The sequence below is a fragment of the Mastigoproctus giganteus genome, chromosome 10, assembly GCF_048544385.1.
Source record: "Mastigoproctus giganteus isolate SK-2022 chromosome 10, ASM4854438v1, whole genome shotgun sequence".
Classification (NCBI taxonomy): Eukaryota; Metazoa; Arthropoda; class Arachnida; order Uropygi; family Thelyphonidae; genus Mastigoproctus; species Mastigoproctus giganteus.
Window position 1 is genome coordinate 68,480,699 of NC_143584.1, and position 23,002 is coordinate 68,503,700.

Sequence of the window (23,002 nt, forward strand, 5' to 3'; positions counted from 1 at the left end):
AACACTGTGTGACTGTGGATTCAAGCTATTATAGCAGCTGTCATACTTACTGGATTTGGCTCCATCAGACTATTTTTGATTTCCAAATTTCAAAAAGGATTTGAAAGGACAGAATTCAATAGTGGCAATGCTGTGATGGATGCAATCAACAACTGGTTTGAGTCATGAGTCAAAATCTTCTGAATTTGATTTGAGTAGGTTATGAAAGTTAGTGGATCATGCCAGAAAGTCAACCAACTTTCTGGCACAATCTAAGTGCACAAGTTATGGGAGGGGAACTATGTTGAAAAATAAATGAGTTTTCACAAACTTTCCTTCTATGACAGGCTACAAACTTTTCAACCTCCCCTAATATATATATATATTATATATATATATATATATATATATATTGGTTAGAAAAAGTATCTAGAAATATATGGGCAGAAGAAAATCAAAACATTTTTAAAATGTACTTAAGCATATATTATAAAGTAATTCATTTTTATATACTTTAATTTTTTTAATAAATATAACCCTAATATATATTATTAACATCAACAGATAATTGCTAAACTTACTGAAGGGAAATTAAATTGTAGAATGTTCTCAATACCCAAAGCTTTCAACTGAAGAATCGCAGGAGCCAAATTACTTCTCTGAATCTCTGGTGTTAAGTGTGAAGAAAGTTTGTAAAAATCCTCTTCTAAACAAAAAAATAAATGTGATATTGATTATATGCATAAGCAGTAAACAGAAATCAGATACTGCTATACCACTGTTTATTTAGCAAAATACAAGTTTCTCTCAATGCAGAATCTTTTATTCAGAGGATTTTCAGAGTAAATGTGTTGGATAGAAAAATGGAATTTCTATTAAAGTATCTATACATAACTATTTTATAACTCTCTGATGATAGATGGGATATATTTTTTTTTACTATTATGAAGGTGATATATAATAATTTTATCTAAAGCAAAAATAATTATATGTAATTGTATTATATTCCCATTTGAATATGGAGTAGAAAACTATCTCAATGGACCAGAAAAAAAAAAATTTTAAATTAAAAAAATAAAAATAACACACACACACACACACACACACACACACACACACACACACACACACACACACACACACACACACACACACACACTTGTAGATAGACAGGAATAGGTAAAGGGATAACAGAACTGAAATCGTAACTACAGGGAAGTTAGGAAGGGACAGAAGGTAATAAGAAGTAAATTAGAAGTACTAAATGCTGTATATCCTATGACTTCAACCCCTTTTTCAAGGGTCAGCCGCTGAAACCAAAGGAAAGAATAGCAAGAAGTAAGGCCTCTGTTTCTGACATGAAATATATGCTGCATGTGGTAGATTTGAAAGGCCGGTGTGGGAGATCTTAAAATTATGTTAGTTTGCCTCCACTAAAGAGGACTGACAGAGAGAAATTTCCAGTAAAAACACATTTCCTGTCACACTGCCAGGTATGTTTATTGCCTTTTTTTTTTTTTATCTCCTTATATAATTTTTTTTGCTAGCTTTCTTACAATGCAAAGCTAGATGTTATTTTAACAAGTTAAAAAAATCCATGCTTTAGTATTTTCAGGAATTTTGCAAATTTGGGAGAAAGTCCCCCACCACCAGTTACATATATGGTGGGTAAAGTGCCTACCTGGCAACCCAAAGGTCGCAGGTTCGAATCCCGCCTCGGGCTTGGATCAAAGTACTGCAAAAACCTTGGGAGGTGCATTATGGCCACAGAAGCCGATGCACCAACAACTACCAAAAAAAACACATATATGGTGTTTTATAACACCTTCTATGTAACTGGTGGAGTGTGAGCTGTACCTTTAGGATCCATTCCAGACCTGAAAACAATGCAAAAAAGGTTCTATAAACATGCCCAATTCTGAGTGATTACAGAGTTAAGGCAATTTGAATTTTTAAAACTGGCTATTTCAATTGTAAAAGTTAATAAGAAAATAAAATACAAAGAAGCAAACATATTCCTAGTATAAGTAAACATTTTAATAGGTACAACCTGCTTCTTTTTATTATTTTCATTATATTTTACTACTGGAAACTCAGCCATTGTTTTTTAAATTCTAAAATAACCTTAAAATTCTAAATTAGATAAGTTTATATTAACTTTTTAAAATATTTTCAGATCATAAAAGTAGGGCCAACATGTTAGGAAATACCCTGTGTAGTTTTTCTTACCTGTATATAATCTGTATGCTTTCCCAGTTCTCACTCTTCCTGCACGACCAGCCCTTTGTTCTGCGGCAGCTTTAGAAACAGGAATGACTATAAGACAGTCAGCACTTGCATGTGGATTGAAATAACGAACTTTTACAAAACCACTATCAACAACTAAAATAAAAGAATAAAAATGAACTGTGAGTAACTGACACATGACATATTGAAAATATAATAAATATAAATTTATTTATATTTATATATAATTGAAAATATAAACTACCGTGTTATACAAGGACTGACTGACTGACTGACTGACTGGAAAGGTTATGCTTGTGTTGTTCTTCAGTAAAGTACATATAAATCTCAAGGGTGATCTGTGACATGCCATAAACAACAAGAGACCCTGGCAGGTTGACTGATGGCATTAATTTTGTTAGAATACAATGTATGACACCACACAGCTCAACACACTATTGACAACCATCTAGAAACTTTGCCGAAAAGTGATTGGGTATCCTCTGTACAGCCCTAAATTTCCATTTTGCAATTTGTATGCTTTCTGAGGTCTGAATGATCTGGCTGGATGTAAATTCTACACAAATGAAGCAAAGAAAGCTGTCATTGTACCCACAACAAGCAAGACTTTTATGAGCAAGGTATAAAAAATCTGTTGCATTTTTTTTTTTTTTTTTAAATAAAGCTTTAGTTACTGCTAAAAAAAAAATTCTTATTTCATTTTAATCACTTGTTTTATAACAGAAATGAGGAAGTAAATATTTAAAATCTGTCATTCGAAGCTTTTTAAGATTTTTCACTACACAGCTTCATTGTACATTAAATTGTGTAAACCCAATTATAAACAACTTGCGAACAGACTCTGAGTTACAGTTTTTTGTTCATGCAGATTAAAAATTTAAAGCAAGACTGCAAAGGATTAATTACAGAGGTACACAGTGTTTGCTGAGAAATTCTCATCTACTCTGCAGCTAGTGATTTTGAAAATTAAAAATTCTGTAAAATAGGATGCCAAAAATAAAATCAAATAATCTAGAACAGAAATATATAGTTTGAAATCATGGTTATGACAGGTAGCAGGAACTTCATTTACTGAAATACTATGTCCATTATGCTTGTGTTGTTCTTCAGTAAAGTAAATATAAATCTCAAGGGTGATCTGTGACATGCCATAAACAACAAGAGACCCTGGCAGGTTGACTGATGGCATTAATTTTGTTAGAAGACAATGTATGATACCACACAGCTCAACACACTATTGACAACCATCTAGAAACTTTGCTGAAAAGTGATTGGGTATCCTCAGTACAGCCCTAAATTGCCATTTTGCAATTTGTATGCTTTCTGAGGTCTGAATGATCTGGCTGGACATAAATTCTACACAAATGAAGCAAAGAAAGCTGTCGTAGCCCAGTGGTCAGGAGCGGGAGTGCAGTAGCACACGCTCTTTGAGTTGACCGGGGTTCAATCCCGACTGCTGAATACGGTCGATCTGCCAACCCGCACTGGACCAGCGTGGCAGATTATGGTCCATTTCTCTCAGCATGAACAACAGTTCATCCTGCAGTGGATTGATAATGGCTGCACTTTTTTTTTTTTTTTATGTCCATTGGGTGTTTTGCTCACCAAGGATTTTTTGTCCTAATGAGATGGGGGATCTAGCAAACAAATTCCTTCTTTATAATTTCTAATCTGGTAATTTAATTTTTTGGGTATCTTACTTTCGAAAACTTGCACCTTTTAAAAGCACCAGCTGAAGAAGAGACAGTGTCTCAGCAAGAATTATATACATTTGTAAGCACTTTGAAGAACTCATTTGAGAAATAATTCATTTTCTCAAATGAATTCTTTCTCATCTCCATGCAGTGTAGTGTAAAATACGTCCATTTACAGAAATATCCCATTTACATTATTATATGACCAAATTTGCTAATACAAATAAATTATATAACTAATACAGAAAGATAACAAGTGCTTATTGCACCTGTTATCTTTCTGTATTGTTTAAGTACAAATATGCTTTCTGCTGAACATGAAGCAACCTGGAAAGCAAGGTGTCAGGGATTTCAAACCCTGCTGTAGGTCACCATGAAACAAGCAAATACAGTCTGTGTTCGGAAAACTAAGAGTAAGAACTGGTACCAGTAAACCTGCATGTATGATTTGCTAATGCTAGTAGCATAGCAAATAAATTTGAAGTACTGATAAAATCATCAAATGCAGACATTGTGAGATATCACAGACATGATGTCATTCGTACATAACGGATGCAGAATATGAATATGGGTAGTATAATATGTACAGAAAGGATGGACAGGACAGGAGAAGGGTGGGGTTATACTCTTAATTAAGAAGCATATTAAATCTAAGACAGTGCTTCCATTCAATATGGGTGGCCAGTGCAATGTTGAGTGAGCCTGACACGACAAACTAAACAGAGAAAGAGTAGGCAAGTAAATCAGAATGTCTTATAATGGGGTTTTTATATTTTTCCAGATATCGACTGAAACTTGTGGCCACTCACACACTAGCAAGACTTTTGTGGATTTACTGGATGACTGTTTTCTACAGAAGCATGTTAGAAAAGCAATACTCCTGATCTGATTACCAGCAGTGATTATTCATGCATTAAGAACCTGCAGGTAAAAGACCCTCTGGGTGGCAGTCATCACACTGAGATTTACTTAAAGATATAACTACTATCAAAAGTAAACGGAGGGGCTTTTGCTTTCATAAGGGTGACCACAGTAATCTCAGAAAGTTTTTAAATTCTATACAGTGAGACTGTCTGATGCTGATGTTAACCAAAGCAAATTCTAAATGGGAAGCATTCATGGAAATAATGGGGATGCATATAAATTATCAGGTATTATTAGGCTTCTGTATTACTGATACAGAAGCCTATGGTAGATATAAACTAGGCTGTAATGAAGTCACAAAGGAGATTAGGCAAGCCAAGGCAGATTATGAGAAGCCTCTAGCAAAGAAAAGCAGTAAACTTCTTTACTTATATTAGCAGGAGAAGGAAGCGGATGAATCACATTGGTCCACTTATTGATGGTTTAACTGTTGATGATCTTGCACAGCTTGCTATCAAACTGAATAGGTATTTTTCACAAGTTCTTTAGGGAAGGGAATTCCAGAAGTTCATCAAAATCTATCCTCCAACCATGCTCTTTAAATATATGTCCTTGTGTGTGTGTGTTGTCATTTGGTTTTTAGGAGCCTCTATATTTGGTGGTCACGGGCTCGAACCCCGGTCTAATCAAGAAGCGTGTGCTATGCACTGCTGCTCCTGCCCACCTGGCTACGGAGGAACTGTGTGTGTGTGTGTGTGTGTGTGTGTGTGTGTGTGTGTGTGTGCGTGTGTGCGTGTGTGCGTGTGTGCGTGTGCGCGTGTGTGCGCGTGTGTGCGTGTTGTCCAAGAAAGAGTAAGGATTTCATCCTTATTTAGTTCACTCAGTCCATTTAAAGCTATATAAACTTAAATCAGGTCAGATTTATGAGGATCTACTGTACATAACAGCACTTTATTCTAGTGATGGCAAACCATTTCACTTTATTCTAGTGATGGCAAGCCATTTCACTTTATTCAAGTGATGGTAACACTACTTTATTCTAGTGATGACAAACCATTTCCACCCTAAATGCCAAAAATAAACTGAAACAAAAATACACCTAATTCTGTTTTTACACGATAGATACGTTCCTGAAAAATACGTGTAAAAAAAATTCGTGTAAAAAAAGACATTGTATTTATGGAAGAAAAGAAGATTGGTTCCGGATCTAAAAAAATCAGTAAAAATAATTTAAAAAAAAACACATAAAATATTCGTTTTAAGCTTATTATTTTATTTCAACAAAATACACATGTAATAATATGTAATTAAAATGTACTAAAATAAATTTGTATGCATATGAAATGAAAAAAAATTCTTCATGAACAAAAAAAATCTGTTTTACATATAACAAGATTTTATTCATTTTCCACTTTCTGATAATAAACAGCGCATACGTTTGCGTACGACTGGAATATCACTGCCATCACTAGAAATGTTGTGGACATCGTCTTCTTCCTCTATTAATGAAATTCTTTCTGTGATCTCTTCAGCAAAATCAGCACGAATCTCCTCTGGTGCTGATGTTTCACCGGTTTTACGAACGAATTCAGTTATTAATCGTGTTCGTGTTTTGGTTAGTCCGTTATATAATTCTCTGTAAGAGGCTGTCAACAACTTCAGTTCGCGTTGAAACTTCCTAGCGCGTTCCTCATTAGGGTCATGTTTGACAAAATGATTACCTAATTTTCTAGCCAGTTCCAGACCTTCTTTTATTAAATCTGCATTTAGAACAGGATCATTTTCTTCATTATCACTACGTTCTGTGGGATAAGGAGTCCCAAGGACAACCTCTAATATTTCATCTTCGATTAGGGCTTTGTCGGTTAACAATTCATCAATATCTTCAAACGATAGATCATCGAATCCTTCTCCACCAATTTTGTGTGCCATTGTAATGATGTTGGGAAATTCGGTCGTATTAGGGATGATGGGATCTTTGCTTTTTACACATTGTGGCCAAACCGCTTTCCAACACGCATTTAAAGTTGCTGGTTTTAATTCAGTTAACGCTAATCCAACTTGATTGATACAATCCATAATTGAGAATTTCTTCCACACATCAATGACTGTTAGTGTTTCATCATTCAGTTTGTCCAAAACGTGTTGGAATGTTCGTTTTACGTAATATGTTTTAATTGTCGCAATTATACCTTGGTCTAGCGGTTGTATCAAAGATGTAGTATTAGGTGGCAGAAATAAAATTTGTACATTTGGGTGTTCCAAGACAGGATGGCCGGGTGCATTGTCAAGAATCAGAAGAACTTTAAATTCGAGACCTTTCAAATTCATATAACGTCTGACTTCTGGGACGAAACATTTGTTGAACCATTCTGTAAAAATAGTAGTGGTCACCCAGGCCTTCTTGTTTGCCATCCAGTGAACAGGCAATTTATTGATATCTACACCTTTCATTGAACGTGGGTTTAGGGCTCGATTTACCAGCAGTGGTTTCAACATACGATCTCCTGAAGCGTTGGAGGAAAATAATAAGGTCACACGATCCTTAGCTACCTTAAAACCACCAGCAGTTTTCTGCGATTTGGCTACATACGTTCTGTTCGGCATTCGTTTCCAGAAGAAACCAGTTTCATCTGCATTCCACACTTGATCAGGAGTGTATCCTCCATCTTCAATAATTTTTGCAAGTTCCTGCGGGAATACTTTAGCAGCCGATTCATCTGCAGATGCAGTTTCACCTTTAATTTTTATATTATGAAGAGCATTCCTTTTAAGAAACCCTGTCATCCAACCTGTACTCGCAGAAAATTCATACTTTCTGTTTAACTGAGATGAAGTGCTTGGCTCCTTTTCTTTAATCTGTCTGTAAATTCTTAGTGCTGTTTGCTTGATGGCATTTCCATCTACTGGTACTCTTTTTTGTGACTGATCTTCTATCCACATTACCAGGGCCTTTTCCATTTTTTCCTTGACAATATCTCTTGTATATGATGATGAATTAACACTTACTTTTGTTCCAGAACATACCGACTTCCTAATTGCAGCTTCATTTTTCTTAATAGTTCTTACGGTAGCTTCATGTACACCAAAATGCCTTCCTACAGACGTAGCCCCTTGTCCAGTTGCAAGACGATCTAAAATTTGAATTTTAAGTTCCAAAGAAATCGCTTTCCTTTTCATTTTGGTAATAGGCGAATTATTCGACATTATATAAGGGCTACCGAAAAATATCTCAGTTATAATTAATAAAAAAAGGTATGAAAATTTTGTAAACTTACAATTTATTGACTATCGGCAAAATTAATAAATTTATATGTGCACAAATTTCACTAAAGATTCTTTCACTTTGAAATAGAGCTTACTACTACATGTCTGCTGAAGATACAATGCACGAATACCGTAGATGTGCACAAAATTAATAAAAACGTTGATGATTCATAGATACCTAGACGTAAACATTGGTAAGCAAAAGCACGCGTTTCAAAACACAAACACTAGCTGTTATCCAATCTATTGATGCGTGTAATATAGAAATGATACTAATATGCCACAAATAAAAAAAAAATTTCTTAGAATTTAGGCAAAAGAAAATTCATAGAAATCGTGTTAAATCAAAATGACTCGCGTAAAAAGAGAATGAAATATTTATTTTGAATTCGTGTTAAACCAAATTCGTGTAAAAAAAGTTCGTGCAAAAACAGAATTAGGTGTATAACGATTTTTGTGTGCCATAAGAAAAGTGACAAAAATTACTACGTGGTCTTTATTGTTTTATAACAATAATTTTGATTTGTAAGTGCCAATGGTTTGCTATCCTCATTTTGTTCAATTTAAATATGTTAATTATCATATAACTTTTCTCTCCATATATTATTTAAATAGTTGGACTGATAATCAACAACATATCCAATCGGAAAATAATTACTCAACTTTAAATGTAACGAATCACTTGTGAATAAGCTGTATTTTATAATAAGTTTTTGTGGACCAACAATCGAACCAATGTTACCAGTCACACATCATTATGGCTGAGTTGTCTCTTATAAACAACTCACAAATATCATATAACACAATAGTTGTGTTCCTAGAAACCCTCATGCAATGCAAAATTATGCAATATAAATAACAGGCCTTATGGAAAAAACAGGGTTAGGTACTGACCCCAAGATTGAACACATGTTTGTCAACAAAACATTACTAAACACAATAAATAATAGTAATAAAATATTTACAAAGTTGAAAAATGTTAAATTCAAAATTCATTTAAATTTAGATTCTTACCTTAAAAATAAATGAAGACAGCTTGAGGTAAAGGGTTGAAGCAGCAGAATTATGGGGAAAGTGGCAGCAGGTTGTCATCATCAGAACTGGGAGGTGAGAGACACAGATGAGGGTTTTGGATGAAATGTGGTCACACCAGAACTAGACGGCTGTGGCTCATTTTCTGTTTCTTGGATGTTTTCATAAAAAAGACATCTAGTTTCTGTTATTTTGCCATCTTCCTTACTTCACAAAGCAGCTGCTTATATGGCTCCAAAGCAGATCGAATTGTATGAAGTGCTATTCTGCTTCTTTCTGCATTGTAACTGTTATCTTCTAGCCACTGCACACTTTTCTCAAATGAATTCAAAACTAAAGATAACTCTGAATTAGAAAGCTATTTTATGGTGGCTTGCAGGCTCTTCAGTTTTCCCCATCTTCCACCTGCCCTTCAGCAACAAGTTGTTGCCGTCCTTCAGTTGAAAGTTATTCTTCTTCAGTCCCACGAAGAAGAAATTTCAACTGTAATTCTTCAACTGAAAGTATTCTTCATGGGACTGAAGCAACTCTTCTAAGTCTTCTTCTTCTTCCTCCAATTCCTCAAAGCTAACCTGCTTTGCAAGGGGAACAAATATACTTTTAATTTAGAAAGCTTTAAATCAAAGCCTTTATAATTAAAAATAAAATCTGGTAAAAGAGGATGCCAAACACCATGCAAGCAGTCTTTTGTCACTTTGTTCCAAGCCTCCACAATTATGTCAACTGCATTCTTTACATTGAATTGCTTCCAGAAGTCCATAACTGTTGGTGCATTTTTACCCTCTGTTGCTGCTATCAACATCTTAAATGTGCTTATTGTATAATAGTGCTTAAAAGCAGCAATTACTCTTTGGTCAAGTGACTGGATAAGAAATGTTGTGTTAGGTGGTAAAAACAGGATTCTGAAGTTTGGTGACAGTTCAGCAAGGGTTGGAGGTCGACTCAATGCATTTGTACAATTAAAATCTAAATTTTTCTTTTTGGAGTAGCTTTGAAACATCCTCAAACATATCTAATAGAAGATCAGTGAAGATTTTCCCTGTCATTCACCCTCTTCTGCTACTCCTAAAAGTAAGCACACCCAGGGTAGACCTTACAATCCCTTTTAATGCTCATGGATTGGCTGCATGACAAAACAACAAAAAGGCTTCAGTTTCAAATTGTCACTTGCATTTGCTCCTAACATAAAAGTCAATCTATCCTTAGCAGTCTCGAAGCTGGAGCTTGTGCTTTCTCTCGAGATATAGGTTCATTATGGCATTTTTTTCCTAATATAGTCTTGTTTCATCAAAGTTGAAAATTTGGTCCAGTATATAGGCCTCTTCCTCAACTAGTTTTTTCAGCATCAGTGGAAATGCCTTTGCTGCTTCATCTGCCTTCGCAGCTTCACCTGATAATTTCACATTAAGGTAAGCGTGATGTTGCCTGGAATTATTAAACCAGCCACTACTGGCAGTATGGGGAGGCACTTCTTGAGGGTTTTTCAGCTTTATTTCTGAGGTCTTCAAATATTGCTAATGCTTTTATCATAAGCAAACTTGTTCCTGATCTCTTCTTTGTTTGATCTTCTATCCAAACAGATAACAGATATTCATCTCTTCCAATTCTTTATATCTTAATCTAATGGATTTTGAGTTGTTCCTGCTATAAAAGTTGATTTTATTTCTCTCCATTCTTTCTAATTTTTCTCAGCTCTGCCTCATTTAGGCCTGTAGCATGCACAATATCACATATTCTTTCATTCTGCTCAATGCATTTCACAATTTTGTATTTTTACTTCATCAATATTGCTTTTCTTTTTCTCTCTGAACTTGCAGTATCTTCACCGGCATGCTTCCTTTTCACACTTTTTTTCAAGTATTTTACTTATTTTTACAGAACAAAGCACAATTACAGTAAAAAAGAACAAAAATGAGGAGGCATAATTGATACACATAAACAAAGCAGCATGCATGTAGCAACAGAATAAACAATGTAGTAAGTATCACGTTCAGATGGGGTGATTTTGACTGCTATTTCTTGTAAACACAAAGGTGAATCATGCATAAGCAAATTTGATTTGTGTCATATGCAATATCATTCCCCTATTTATAAATCATGTATGATCGAATTCGTGTAGTGTAAACAAATGTTATACGAGGACTGACTGCAGTCCTCACATGAATAATGGTCACGTGAATAATGGTAGCAGTGAAACATGCCATAATATTTCTCTGATGGAAACATAACTAAATAAATGCTACTGTAACTAGGGACATGAGAAGTAACTATATTGTATCTGCAAATTGCATCACTTATGTATTCTAGGCTAATCTACATGGGAGAAAAAGAGAATATGTGCAGAAAACATTTTCCGAGTCTCAAAAAAACCTGCTAACTTAAAAAAATAATAAGAAGAATAACAAATAAATAAATGAAACATATACACAGGTTTTCATGAAATTCTGCCACCATACAATAAAAATAAAATCACAAAACTTTTCTGACGGGTGAACAAGTTACTATACCACCACAGAGGAACCCAACCTAACCGAGTAACTACTAGCTCTAGGTAGCCAAATAATAAAATCTCACTCTTTTATGAGTATACCTTCTCTAAAACAATTTATAATATAAGAATGAGTGTGTAAAAAAGTAACTCACCATAAACAATTCCACTGATGGTAATGGAGGCCTCAGCAATGTTTGTTGCAACAACTACTTTCCTAACACTATTGGGAATTCGTTGAAAGATTCTTAGCTAAAGATAAACCAGAGAAACTAATGTGCCACAGTTTCTATAGGAAAATTTAATTACAAAAAAACTTAATTATTTGTAAACTCTATTCAGAAAAATGAATTAAATTGAGGACTTGTGTATAGGGGGACTTTTTGCAAGGTTTCTGGCCTACTGTAGAAGGACAGTTTGATGTGCTGTTCTCTAACCACTCCTCCATGATTGCACGAATAACATTTTTATTTTTCTTAATGTGTCATCCTTTGAAATGTTTTTTCACTGTAATAAACAGTTACTAATCCATAGCAGCCACCTGTGAGGAACAGAGTATGCCGAAAAAATAATTCATAACTTGAATCTCCCAATGTTACTATGTTAACCAAACTTGTGACTGGAACTATTATTTCCCAGGCTTTTAACTGCCCATGAAATATCATTAGAAATCGATTTACTCCTTCAGAAGGTAACTAATGAATATCACACCTTCTTTCTCCTAAAAACAGCAATGCCATCAACCTGGTAACTGATAATGCCCTTAAAAAAATTTCTTCTATGAAAATCATTTGTGATGCCACTAAATGGATTGTTATTTGGTCTGTGGACCATAAATCCAAGTTTCATCCATGGTCAATAACTAGTGGGAAATTATTTGAATCCTAGGAAATTTTCACAAGAAATGTCTTTGTATGATTCACTCTCTCCAGGTATACATTCACTGAAATTTTTTTCAGGCTTAATGCTATGTTGTGTAATCCAGCAGTTCCCAAACTGTGCGCTGCAGTGCACCAGGGTGCCACAGTGGGACAGGATATTTTAAATTTTCGAGGGAAACAGCGATACTCGACATCGGTTGGACTTCGCATGAACTACTAGCTCGAGGTAGTTCACAGTTTCAACATCAGTTATTAAGTTGTTTGGACCTAACTACTTAATAAACAGAACTGTCAGGTATTTCTTTTGGAATAGGGGCACAGTGAAAAAATTACTGAGACACTAAGGGTTCCGTGAACCAAGAACCTCTGGTGTAACCCAATCTAAAGATCTTTTGAAATCAGGTCATGAACAGCATAATTGATTTCTCTGGTTAACACAGCAATGAGTCATCCAGACCTGGATTCATCTTTAGCAATCTCTACAATCCCTTTTCAAACCAGCAATGCAATTCTTGATGAACGGTATGATGAATAATCATCTTATAATGTTTCCATCATATTATCATTAATATGCTTCCCAGAGTCCATAAAAAAAAAAAAAAAAAAAAAAGTCTAAACATATACACTGCCATACCATTAATATCCGATACCTGCATATATGCCTTGTTTTAAACAAGAAAACTGATAATGTGTCGAAACCTTTAGTCTTTATAATTTATAATATAAGCTAAGATAACATAACAAATTAAATATTTACAACATGGAGTCAGCCACTGGTCTTCCATGCAACACTCTCCACAGGGTTTTTTTTTTTTTTTTTTATAAATATCCTCCAATATTTCCTGCTATTCAGCCTTTAAAATGACAACCAGTTCAGTTCTCTATTTTCAGCAGTCTTTCCCCACATGCACCCAACAAGCAAATTAATTCCAGAGGTTCTCTATAGCAATGGTTTCCAACTCATATGCCCCAGCACATCGGCATGCTGCAACCCTTTTCAAGTATGCCGTGAAAATTGGAAAAATTCCACTGAGTTCAACATGAATCACTATTTAGGTGTGTCGTAAATATGCATCTTTTAACTTTAAGTGTGATAACTCTGCCAAACTTAAGTAACAAACGATTGGAAACCATTGCTCTATATATGATTGAGGTCAGGGCTCTGGACTTCAAACTAGCTAGTCCAACTTTTTGGGGCTCACGTCCTCAAAGCAGTCTGTCAACAAGGGTAGTATCATGTAGGACATTGTCCTGCTGATAGAGGTATGGGCCTTCCCCAATATGAAAACAAACATTAGGGGACATAAATTTAAATTGAAGGATTGTTGCAGGACAGATGTGCAGAAATCTGTTTTCAGCCAGATGGTTACTTGAGGAAAAGCCCATCTGATGTCGTGGAACTGGGTAGATTGAATAAATTTGAGAAAGAATTAGATAAATTATTAGAGGGAATGGAGGAAATAATAAAAATACATAAATAAGCCTTCCTACAGTATGTAGGAAGGCTTATTTATTTATCTTTATTCTGTATAAGCATGCTTCATTGCATCATTTGCCATATTAATACTAAGATGCCCAAAATATGGATTACAATGTTGTCAATGACATACAAGAATTTTTCCTGTAGGGATAAGGAAGTGATTATTGCATTGTATACAGCAATGGTCAGACCACATCTTGAGTACTGCATACAGATCTGGAGGTTTCATTTTTGGTAATGATATAGAGCTTCTGGAATGCATAGAAAGAGAAGATCAATGAGGGGTAACAAAAAGATGCTCTTACCAAGAAAGGCTTCAGTTCTGAAACTGCAGCGTCTGGAGACTAGGCACCTGACAGGTGATCTGATTAAGGATTTGAATGGATTTGAGTAAGCCAAATGCTGATGGGATTCTTCCTCTTACTCAGACTATGAACACAAAGTGGACATAAATTTAAATTGAGGAAGAATGGTTGCAGATTAGATGTACTAAAGTTTGCCTTCAGTCAGTGGGTGGTTGATTGCTGGAACAAACTTTTATCTGTTGTTGTGGAAGTGGATAGCTTAAATAAATTCAAAGAAAAATTATACAAACTATTGGAGGGAATGGATAGGTGAAATGGGAAGTTTTTTGGCCGATGCTGTAGAAACTTGCTTCCTTGCATTATTTGAAACTATTAATACTATTACTAAAACAAATTGAAGCAAGTGTCTTGGTCACCAAGGTTTGTTTCAGCAATTAAAAACAGAGCCTACCATGAAGGCATTAAGCAGTAGTCACATTTGGTTGTACTATACGAAAATGAGTCTTGCTAGCTCAAACATATCATCTAATGTGCATTCTAACTTAACCAGTGAGGAAGTAATCTGAAAGGTAATCTGACAATCTTAAATCATTACAGATATGCAATGACTTCGTTCTAGATAATAATGATTCAGAAAATTTACAATATAAACTAATTCTGCTCTTCACATCATCAACATTTCAGCCAATAATATCTCAATGAAGTATTTTCAAGATGTGAAACTGACTCTTGAAAATAATTCTAGAAACATATAAACACTATGGCACAATATGATTTGGCTACCTACCAGTTTAATATTCTTGAGAATATTAAAGAATATTAAGCCAGCAGTGGTTGCATACTAAAAGTGTAACAAAAATATTGGCAGAGCACCTGACAAGTGCCCAACTTTCTTTTTAATATTTTCCAAAAAACATTTTGGATTTTTTTTTTTTTTTTTTGAAATCTGTAGCTTATACAGCATCAGCCAAAAAAAAAAAAAAAAACAACCTTCCCATCCAGTCACTCCAAATGTTTGTCTAGTTCAGCCTTAAATTTACTTAAGCTATCAACTTCCACAACAACAGATGGAAATCTGTTCCAGCAATCAACTACATGCTGGCTAAAGGCAGACTTCCGCACATCTATTCTACAACTGTCTTTCCTCAATTTGAATTTTTGCCCCCTCAGATTCTTAATCTGAACAAGCGAAAGTATCCCATCAGCATTGAGCTTGCTCAAATCATTCAAGGCCTTCATCAGATCATCTTGCAAGTGCCTAGTCTACTTAATAAAAAAATAAGGCCAGATGCTGCAATTTGCAGAACTTAAGCCTTTTTTCATAAGCGCACCCCTTTGTTCCTCTCACCAATCTTGTTGCCCTTCTCTCTATTTGTTCTAGCAACTCTACATCCTTCCTAAAATGAGGCTTCCAGACCTGTATACAGTACTCAAGGTGTGGTGTGACCACTGCCTTATACAAAGGGATAATCACCTCTTTGTCTCTGCTAGCAAAATTCTTATATATCATTGACAAAACACCATGATCTGCTTTGGCAGCCCATCTGCACTGCTCAGAGAACTTCATATCTGACTGCACAATTACCCCCAGGTCTTTTTTTTTATTCTCAACCTCCCTGAGTGTAGTACCACATAGTTGGTACATTTCTCTTGGGTTACTGCTACCTATATGGAGTACTTTGCATTTGTCAATGTTAAACTTCAGTTGCCACTTTTCAGCCCATCTGCCTAACTTTTCTATATCCTGTTGCAGTAGCATACTGTCTTTACTGTCATTAATAACTCTGCCAAACTTTGTATTAAGCCTGATATACCTTCATCGATATCATTGATAATTATGCAAAGCAACAATGGGCCTAGCACCGAACTCTGGGGGACTCTGCTAATAACATTAGTCCACATAGAGCAGTGTCCATTTATGACCACTCTCTACTGTCTCCTACTCAACCATCCCTTTATCTATTTTTTTTTTTTTTATGAAAACCCCAAACATGAAAGGTATCAAAACCTATAGTACTTAGTATAGTGCATGGGTTGAAGGAGAAGTATGGGGGGGAGGGGATGCCGGAAACTTTGCTATTGCAGTAACTTGCACTTAATGCCATATCGCTCCAATTTATACAGCAGTCTTCTATGTGCAACAGTATCAAAAGCTTTACTGAAATTCAAGTACAGTCAGTCCTCGTATAGCACGATAGTTGTGTTCCAAGAAATCCTCGTGCAATATAAACAACAGGCCCTTTGAGAAAAATAGGGTTAGGTGCTGACCACCCAAGATTGAACACACATTTGTAACCAAAACATTACCAAACACAATAAATAATTGTAATAAAATACTGACGTATTTTATTACGACTATTACGTAATAAAATATTACTAATGCTTTTGCTTCTATCGTAAGCAAACTTGTTTTTTGTTTGATTTTCTATCCAAACAGATGACAGCCGTTCCATCTCTTCCAATTCTTTGTATCTTGATCTAATAGATTTTAATTACACTTTGAATTGTTCCTACTATGAAAGTTGTTTTTATTTTCTCTGCATTCTTTGTAATTCTCGACGTTGCCTCCTTTAGGTCTGTAGCACGTGCAATATCACACGGTCTTTCATTTCGCTCAAAGCGTTTCACAATTTCATATTTTTTCTCTATCAACAAAGGCGGACTGGCCATAAGCCTTACCGGGGAAACCCCAGTGGGCCGGAGGCCGCTGTGATTTTGGCCATAAACCATAGTATGAGGCCACTATAAATTTTCCCGGGTAAGAATTTTTGACCCAGTCCGCCTCTGTTTATCGATATTGCTTTTCTTTTTCTCTCTGAATCTGCAGTGTCTTCACCAGGACGCTTCCTTTTCACACCTTTTAAGTATTTTACTCATTTTCAGGGAATAAAGCACAATTACAAAACAAGGAGGCACGCTTGATACACATAAACAAAGCTGTGCACGTATAGCAACTGAATAAACAACACTGTAAAGGCAGAGATACACTATTAACACCTCACATTTTACTAAAACACATTTTGGGGATTACTACCATAAAACAATTTCCAGTTGCATTCCTGCTAGTGGAATCTGCTATAAACTGGTAGTAAACTCGATCTAATTGCATTTGCGATTATACCGATAGCTGGAATTGTGTTGGTTTTTACGTTATTATGGTGAAATGTGTTTCCCCTTCACTGATATAATAAAAAACATAAATACATTTTCAGAATCTTCTCTTCATTACTATCGTGTTGCGTTCGGTTGAGGTGATTCCACGTAAACGCAAAGGCGAATCGTGCATAAGCCAATTCGGTTCATGTTATATACGATATCGTTCCCCTATTAATAAATCATGTATGATCGAATATGTGTAGTGTAAACATGTGTTATACGAGGACTGACTGTATATGATATCAAAATTATTTTTTGCATCCAGTTCCTTTGTGACCACATCGTAGTATCCAATCAAATTGGTCAGACAAGACTTCCCTCTTAACAAATCCATGCTGTGTCTGAATTATTACTGCTGTCTTGTGTAGGTGATCCTGAATCACCTCTTTAACCAGGGACTCCATTATTTTCCCGGAACAGAAGTTAAACTAATAAGTCTATAATTATTTGTGTCACCCCTTGAACCCCCCCTTTGTGAATTGGAGATACATTTGCACTTCTCCAGTACATGAGGACCTCCCCTGACTCTAAGGATGCTCTCATAATTATGGCTAAGGGTATGCTTACTTTCCCTTGCTGCCTCCTTCATTATAACTGGATAGATTCCATCTGCCCCAGGTACCTTTTTATTGTTTAACTTCAACAATTTCTCTTCCATTTTGCTCTGAGTTATTACAAAATCACTTAGCTCCCTGTTAGAGTTTGATAAACTTCTGGTATTTCCCTCCTTGAATAACTCCTCCTGTGTGAATGTAGATGCAAAATACTCATTCAGTTCATCAGCTACTTGAGCAGGATCATCAATAGTCGAACCATCTATGTAAAGTGGACCAATCTGATTCATACCCTTCCTTCTAGAGTTTACATAAGTAAAGAACTCTGTGTCCTTTGCCAAAGATTTCTCGTAATTTGCCTTCGCCTGCCTAACTTCCTTTGTGATTTGATTACATTACTAGCTTATATTAACCCCGGGGACTCACATTTGGTGAGTATTTAGCTGGTGCAGTATAAGCCTTAGGCTTCCTTGCACTATATGGCTAATAATAATATTTGCCGTAGGCTTCTCTGTCGCCTGATAATTCATATGCATCCCATGCATTTTTCTTCTCTGCCAAGTGTCTCATTAATTCATTCCACATCCATTTAGGCCTGAACTTTGAACAGTATTTCTTAGTTGGTATGAAAAGCCTAGTAGCCTCCAAGTTTATGTCCCTGAAGACTTCCCATTTAGAATCCACCGTTGGTAATACTTCAGTTGATCCCACTGTATAGAATTTAAAAACTGTCAGAGACCACTGCAGTCACCTTTACGAAAACAAAAACCCTTCCCTTTACCCTTGATAGTAGTTATATCCTTAAGTAAATCCCACATCAGTACACTGTGATCACTGTCACCTAGTGGTTCCTTTATGTGCAAATTCTTAATGCATGAATAATCACTGCTGATAATCAGATCAAGAGTATTACTCCCTGTGGTTGCCTCTCGAACATGTTGCTATAGAAAACAGTCATCCAATAAATCCACAAAAGTCTTTGGCATGCGTGTGACCAACCCACAAGTATCTGGAAAGTTAAAATCCCCCATTACAAGACATTCTGATTTACTGGCCCACTATTTCTTTGCACAATTGCTCATTATACTCATCAGATTCATTAGGCCTTTAACATACTTTAACATAATAATGGCAGCTGTGCTTTAATCCAACAAAGTGTAAGGTATTACACCTGGGAAACAGTAATCCCAAAATAACTTATTCACTTGGTGGAGTTCAACTAAACCCAGTACTGGAGGAAAGGGACTTGGGTGTTACGATACGGTCAGACATGAAATTCTCTGAGCATTGTAAACAGGTTGCAAGGAAGGCCCATGGTGTCCTATCGATGATCTATCGAACTTTTGCAAGTAGAGATAGGGACGTGATAATCCCATTATATAAGGCTTATGTTAGACCACACTTGGAATACTGTGTTCAAGTATGGAGACCACACCTAAAGAAAGACATCGAGTTTCTTGAAAGGGTGCAAAGACGGGTAACTCGCCTGGTGAGATCGGCAAAAGGGCGTCCTTATGAAGAAAGACTTCGAATATGTGGGTTGCAGGGTTTGGAAACTAGACACCTTAGAGGAGATTTGATTGAGGTGTTTAAGGCTCTGAGAGGCATCAGTAAAATGAATGAGGACAAAATGTTCAAGATTATAAATGATGCTAGAACTAGGGGACATAAATTCAAGTTACGGGGGGAAATGTTTAGATTGGACTGCAGGAAGTTTTATTTTAGCCAGCGAGTTATAAATTATTGGAATAAGTTGCCTTCATGGGTGGTAGAGGCCGACAGTTTGGGGAAATTCAAAGGTCATCTGGATAGTACTTTCGGGTAAGGGAAGCGCATAGGATGATAGGATTAATTTCCTTTTTATTTATTTTTTATTTCATTTTATTATTTTTATTTATTTATTAATTATTATTATTTATTTATTTATTTAATTTTTGTTTATATCATTGTTTTGTTCGGATTTTTTTTTTTTTTTTTTTTTTTGGCTGGTGCAGCATAAGCCATAGGCTTTCTTGCACCATACGGCCGTTACTAATACTAATACTAATACTCCTACTCTCATTTTCCCTTTCCCAGTGTTTATGTCACACCAAAGAGACTCAATATTGCACTATCCACCCATGTCAACTGGATGCACTTCCTTAGATTTTATGTGTTTCTTAACTAACAGCATAAACTCTCCTCCCTTCCTACCCTGTCTGTCCTTACTGTACACATTGTAATCTTCAAATTCCAATTCTGCACTGCTTATATCTGTGTGACACCATGTCTCTGATATCCCAACAATATCTGCCTTTGATGTCTTGATCAGCACTTAAATTCATCAATTTTATTTACTATACAGGCAGTTCTCGCTTTACGAGTTGTCGCTTTACAAGTTCCCGGGTTTACAAGTTCCCCCCCCCCCAAGTATCAAGTATCAACAAAATCGAAAACATGAACATTAATTGCAAAAAATGAATGTTTAACATTCATAAATACTGCATTTCAAACCACGTACATAGCTATACAATACAGTATACCCCGCTTTACAATATTAATCTGTTAGCATTAGCATTAGTAGAGGCATATGATGCAAGAAAGCAAGCTTATTCAGCATCAGCCAAAAAAAAAAAAAAAAACACACCACTCCCATTTCACCCCTCCATTCGCTCGAAATACCTGTCCAGTTGAGCCTTAAATTTGTTTAGGCTATCAACTTCAACAACAAGTGATGGAAGTCGGTTCCACCAACCAACCACCCGCTGGCCAAAGGCAAATTTCCGCACATCTATCCGACATCCGTCCTTCCTCAATTTGAATTTATGCCCTCTGAGCTGATTATTCTGAGCAAGATGAAGAATCCCATTGGCATTGAGCATGCTCAAACCATTCAAAGCCTTATACACCTCTATCAGATCACCTCGCCGTATCGTATCCCAAAAATATCATAATTTGAACCCAATAAACACATTGTTTTTTTGGTAATTCATTCCACGACCTCAGAAGTTAAAATTTTTGCTATATAACGCCCTAAAAGGCCATTTTTATAGTGTAAATTGTATTAGTTACCAATTCAAATCATTAAACGCACTACTTTTTCATTGTTATCATATGTTCTGTTATAAGAACCAATTTTGAACGGCTTTGTGATATTTTTCTAAAGCACATTTCTGGAGTCACAACCATAAAACAATTTGCACTTTCAAGTTTATCAGGCTTTTCTGTTACTGCATTTGTGAAAATACCGATAGCTGGAATTGTGTGAGTTTTTACGTTATTATGGTGAAATGTGTTTGCCCTTTACTGAAATCTTCAATCATATAAAAACCATAAATAAATTTTCAGAATCTTCTCTTCGTTCCTTTTTTTTTTAAGCTTCGTAAACTTATTACGCCGCACAAATCATGTTAGTTGCAATCTGGGCGTTCCGTTAAAAAAGATGACTCCTTGTGCACCAAACCAGCAAGTTATGAGTGATCAAAGAGTGTGCATTTAGTCGATGATGATGAAGAATAAACATTCTTTAACATTTGTAAGTCATAAATAATTTATCTATTATTATAATTTGCTTGATTTCTTTGGATAAATCATTCATTGTTTAAACATATTGTTGTTGTTGTTGTTATTTGGTTTTTAGGAGCATTAGCAACTAAGGCCATATTGCTCCGGGAATATGCGGTGGTCATTCCCTGACCTTTCCGCATCCTCCGTATTTGGTGGTGACGGGCTCGAACCCCGGTCTAATCAAGGAAGCGTGTGCTATGCACTGCTGCTCCTTCCCACCTGGCTACGGAGGCGCCCATTGTTTAAACATAAACTAATTAGTTAATTTCATTGTTGATAACGTAACCCCTATTTTTAAAACGTCTATGGGAAATAAATTACCGCTTTATGAGTTTTCACTTTATGAGCACACGCTAGGAACGAATTAACTCGTAAAGTCAAGAACTACCTGTACTTCTATCATTAGTGTACATGCACTTGTTCTTACCCTAACACAGCCCATGTATTTACTTGTTCTATGATGACTCCCAGCAGCTCTTGAAGTCCCCAGCAACTTGCTGGGGATGCTGCTCATTACAATAGAAGCAGTGCAAGAATCATTTTTAGTACGTTGGCATTCGAGGTGAGCGGACGCGCTTAGACAGGGCTCCTCAGTTAAGTGGTTTACTTTTGGATAGTGCTTTTAAATATTTGATTTATTTAGATATTGTTGGATTATTTTGTTATAGGTTTTCCTGTAACTGTTTGATTTTAATAATATTATAGATATAATTTTTTAAAGTTACTTTCATTGATATTTATTTAATTTTATAATGGTAGTTACGAGATCTGCCTTAAACACGTCACAGGGTATCGTGAGTCACACGGAACTAGCAGATGGCGATTTACGGGCGAGTCATGATTTAATCCGTTGTGGAACCTGTGGAATGTTTTCCAAGGTCGACCTGGTGACTAATCCTACCTCACCTGGGGATTCTTTTCTTTGTGATCGATGTAAGGAGTGCACCGATCTTAAATTACAATTTGGTGCACTGATGGAACAATTTGAGTCCCTGAAAAAACGAGTGCTTGCCCTCGAAAATAATGCTTCTGGGAGCTCGTCAGGGACTCAAAACTCCAGCAATCTACCAAGTGATGCACACCCGATTCGAGCCTCAAAACAGAAAAACCAAGTGCAAACTACCCTGGTTAGAAAGGACATTGTTTTATTAGGAGACTCCATTGTCAGGGAAACGGGGAATATTTTTTGTAATAAAGATAGGTGGAGCAGAACCAGGGTATGTCTGCCGGGAGCAACTATTGATGATGTCACCAACAGACTGTCAGATTTTAAAGGGGGTAAAGAAAATATTATTATTCATGTGGGGACAAACGATATTAAACGTACACGATCTGACGATTTGTTGGAAAAATACAGGACCATGCTGAGGAAATGTCGCGAGCTAGTCCATAATGTCTATGTGTCTGCAATTCTGCCCAGACACGATAGGAGGGATTATATGTTAAGAGCCTTGTGGATTAACTCAAGACTTGAAGGAATCTGCAAGGCTTTAGGGGGTAAATTTCTAT

The 23,002-nt window shown here is 35.9% G+C and overlaps 1 protein-coding gene across 3 annotated transcripts in view; it reads right to left on the minus strand.

The window, feature by feature from the left end:
* Positions 1 to 23,002, minus strand: part of LOC150079071 (putative ATP-dependent RNA helicase DHX35) — a 427,459-nt gene that overhangs the window by 190,914 nt on the left and 213,543 nt on the right. For all 3 annotated transcript variants that reach the window (XM_090383587.1, XM_090383586.1, XM_090383585.1), the window contains exons 9-11: positions 11,727 to 11,823; positions 2,209 to 2,361; positions 561 to 685 (exon numbers count right to left, since the gene is read on the minus strand). In XM_090383587.1, the coding sequence (XP_090239713.1) occupies positions 561 to 685; positions 2,209 to 2,361; positions 11,727 to 11,823 (375 nt within the window). The remainder of the gene's footprint in view (positions 1 to 560; positions 686 to 2,208; positions 2,362 to 11,726; positions 11,824 to 23,002) is intronic.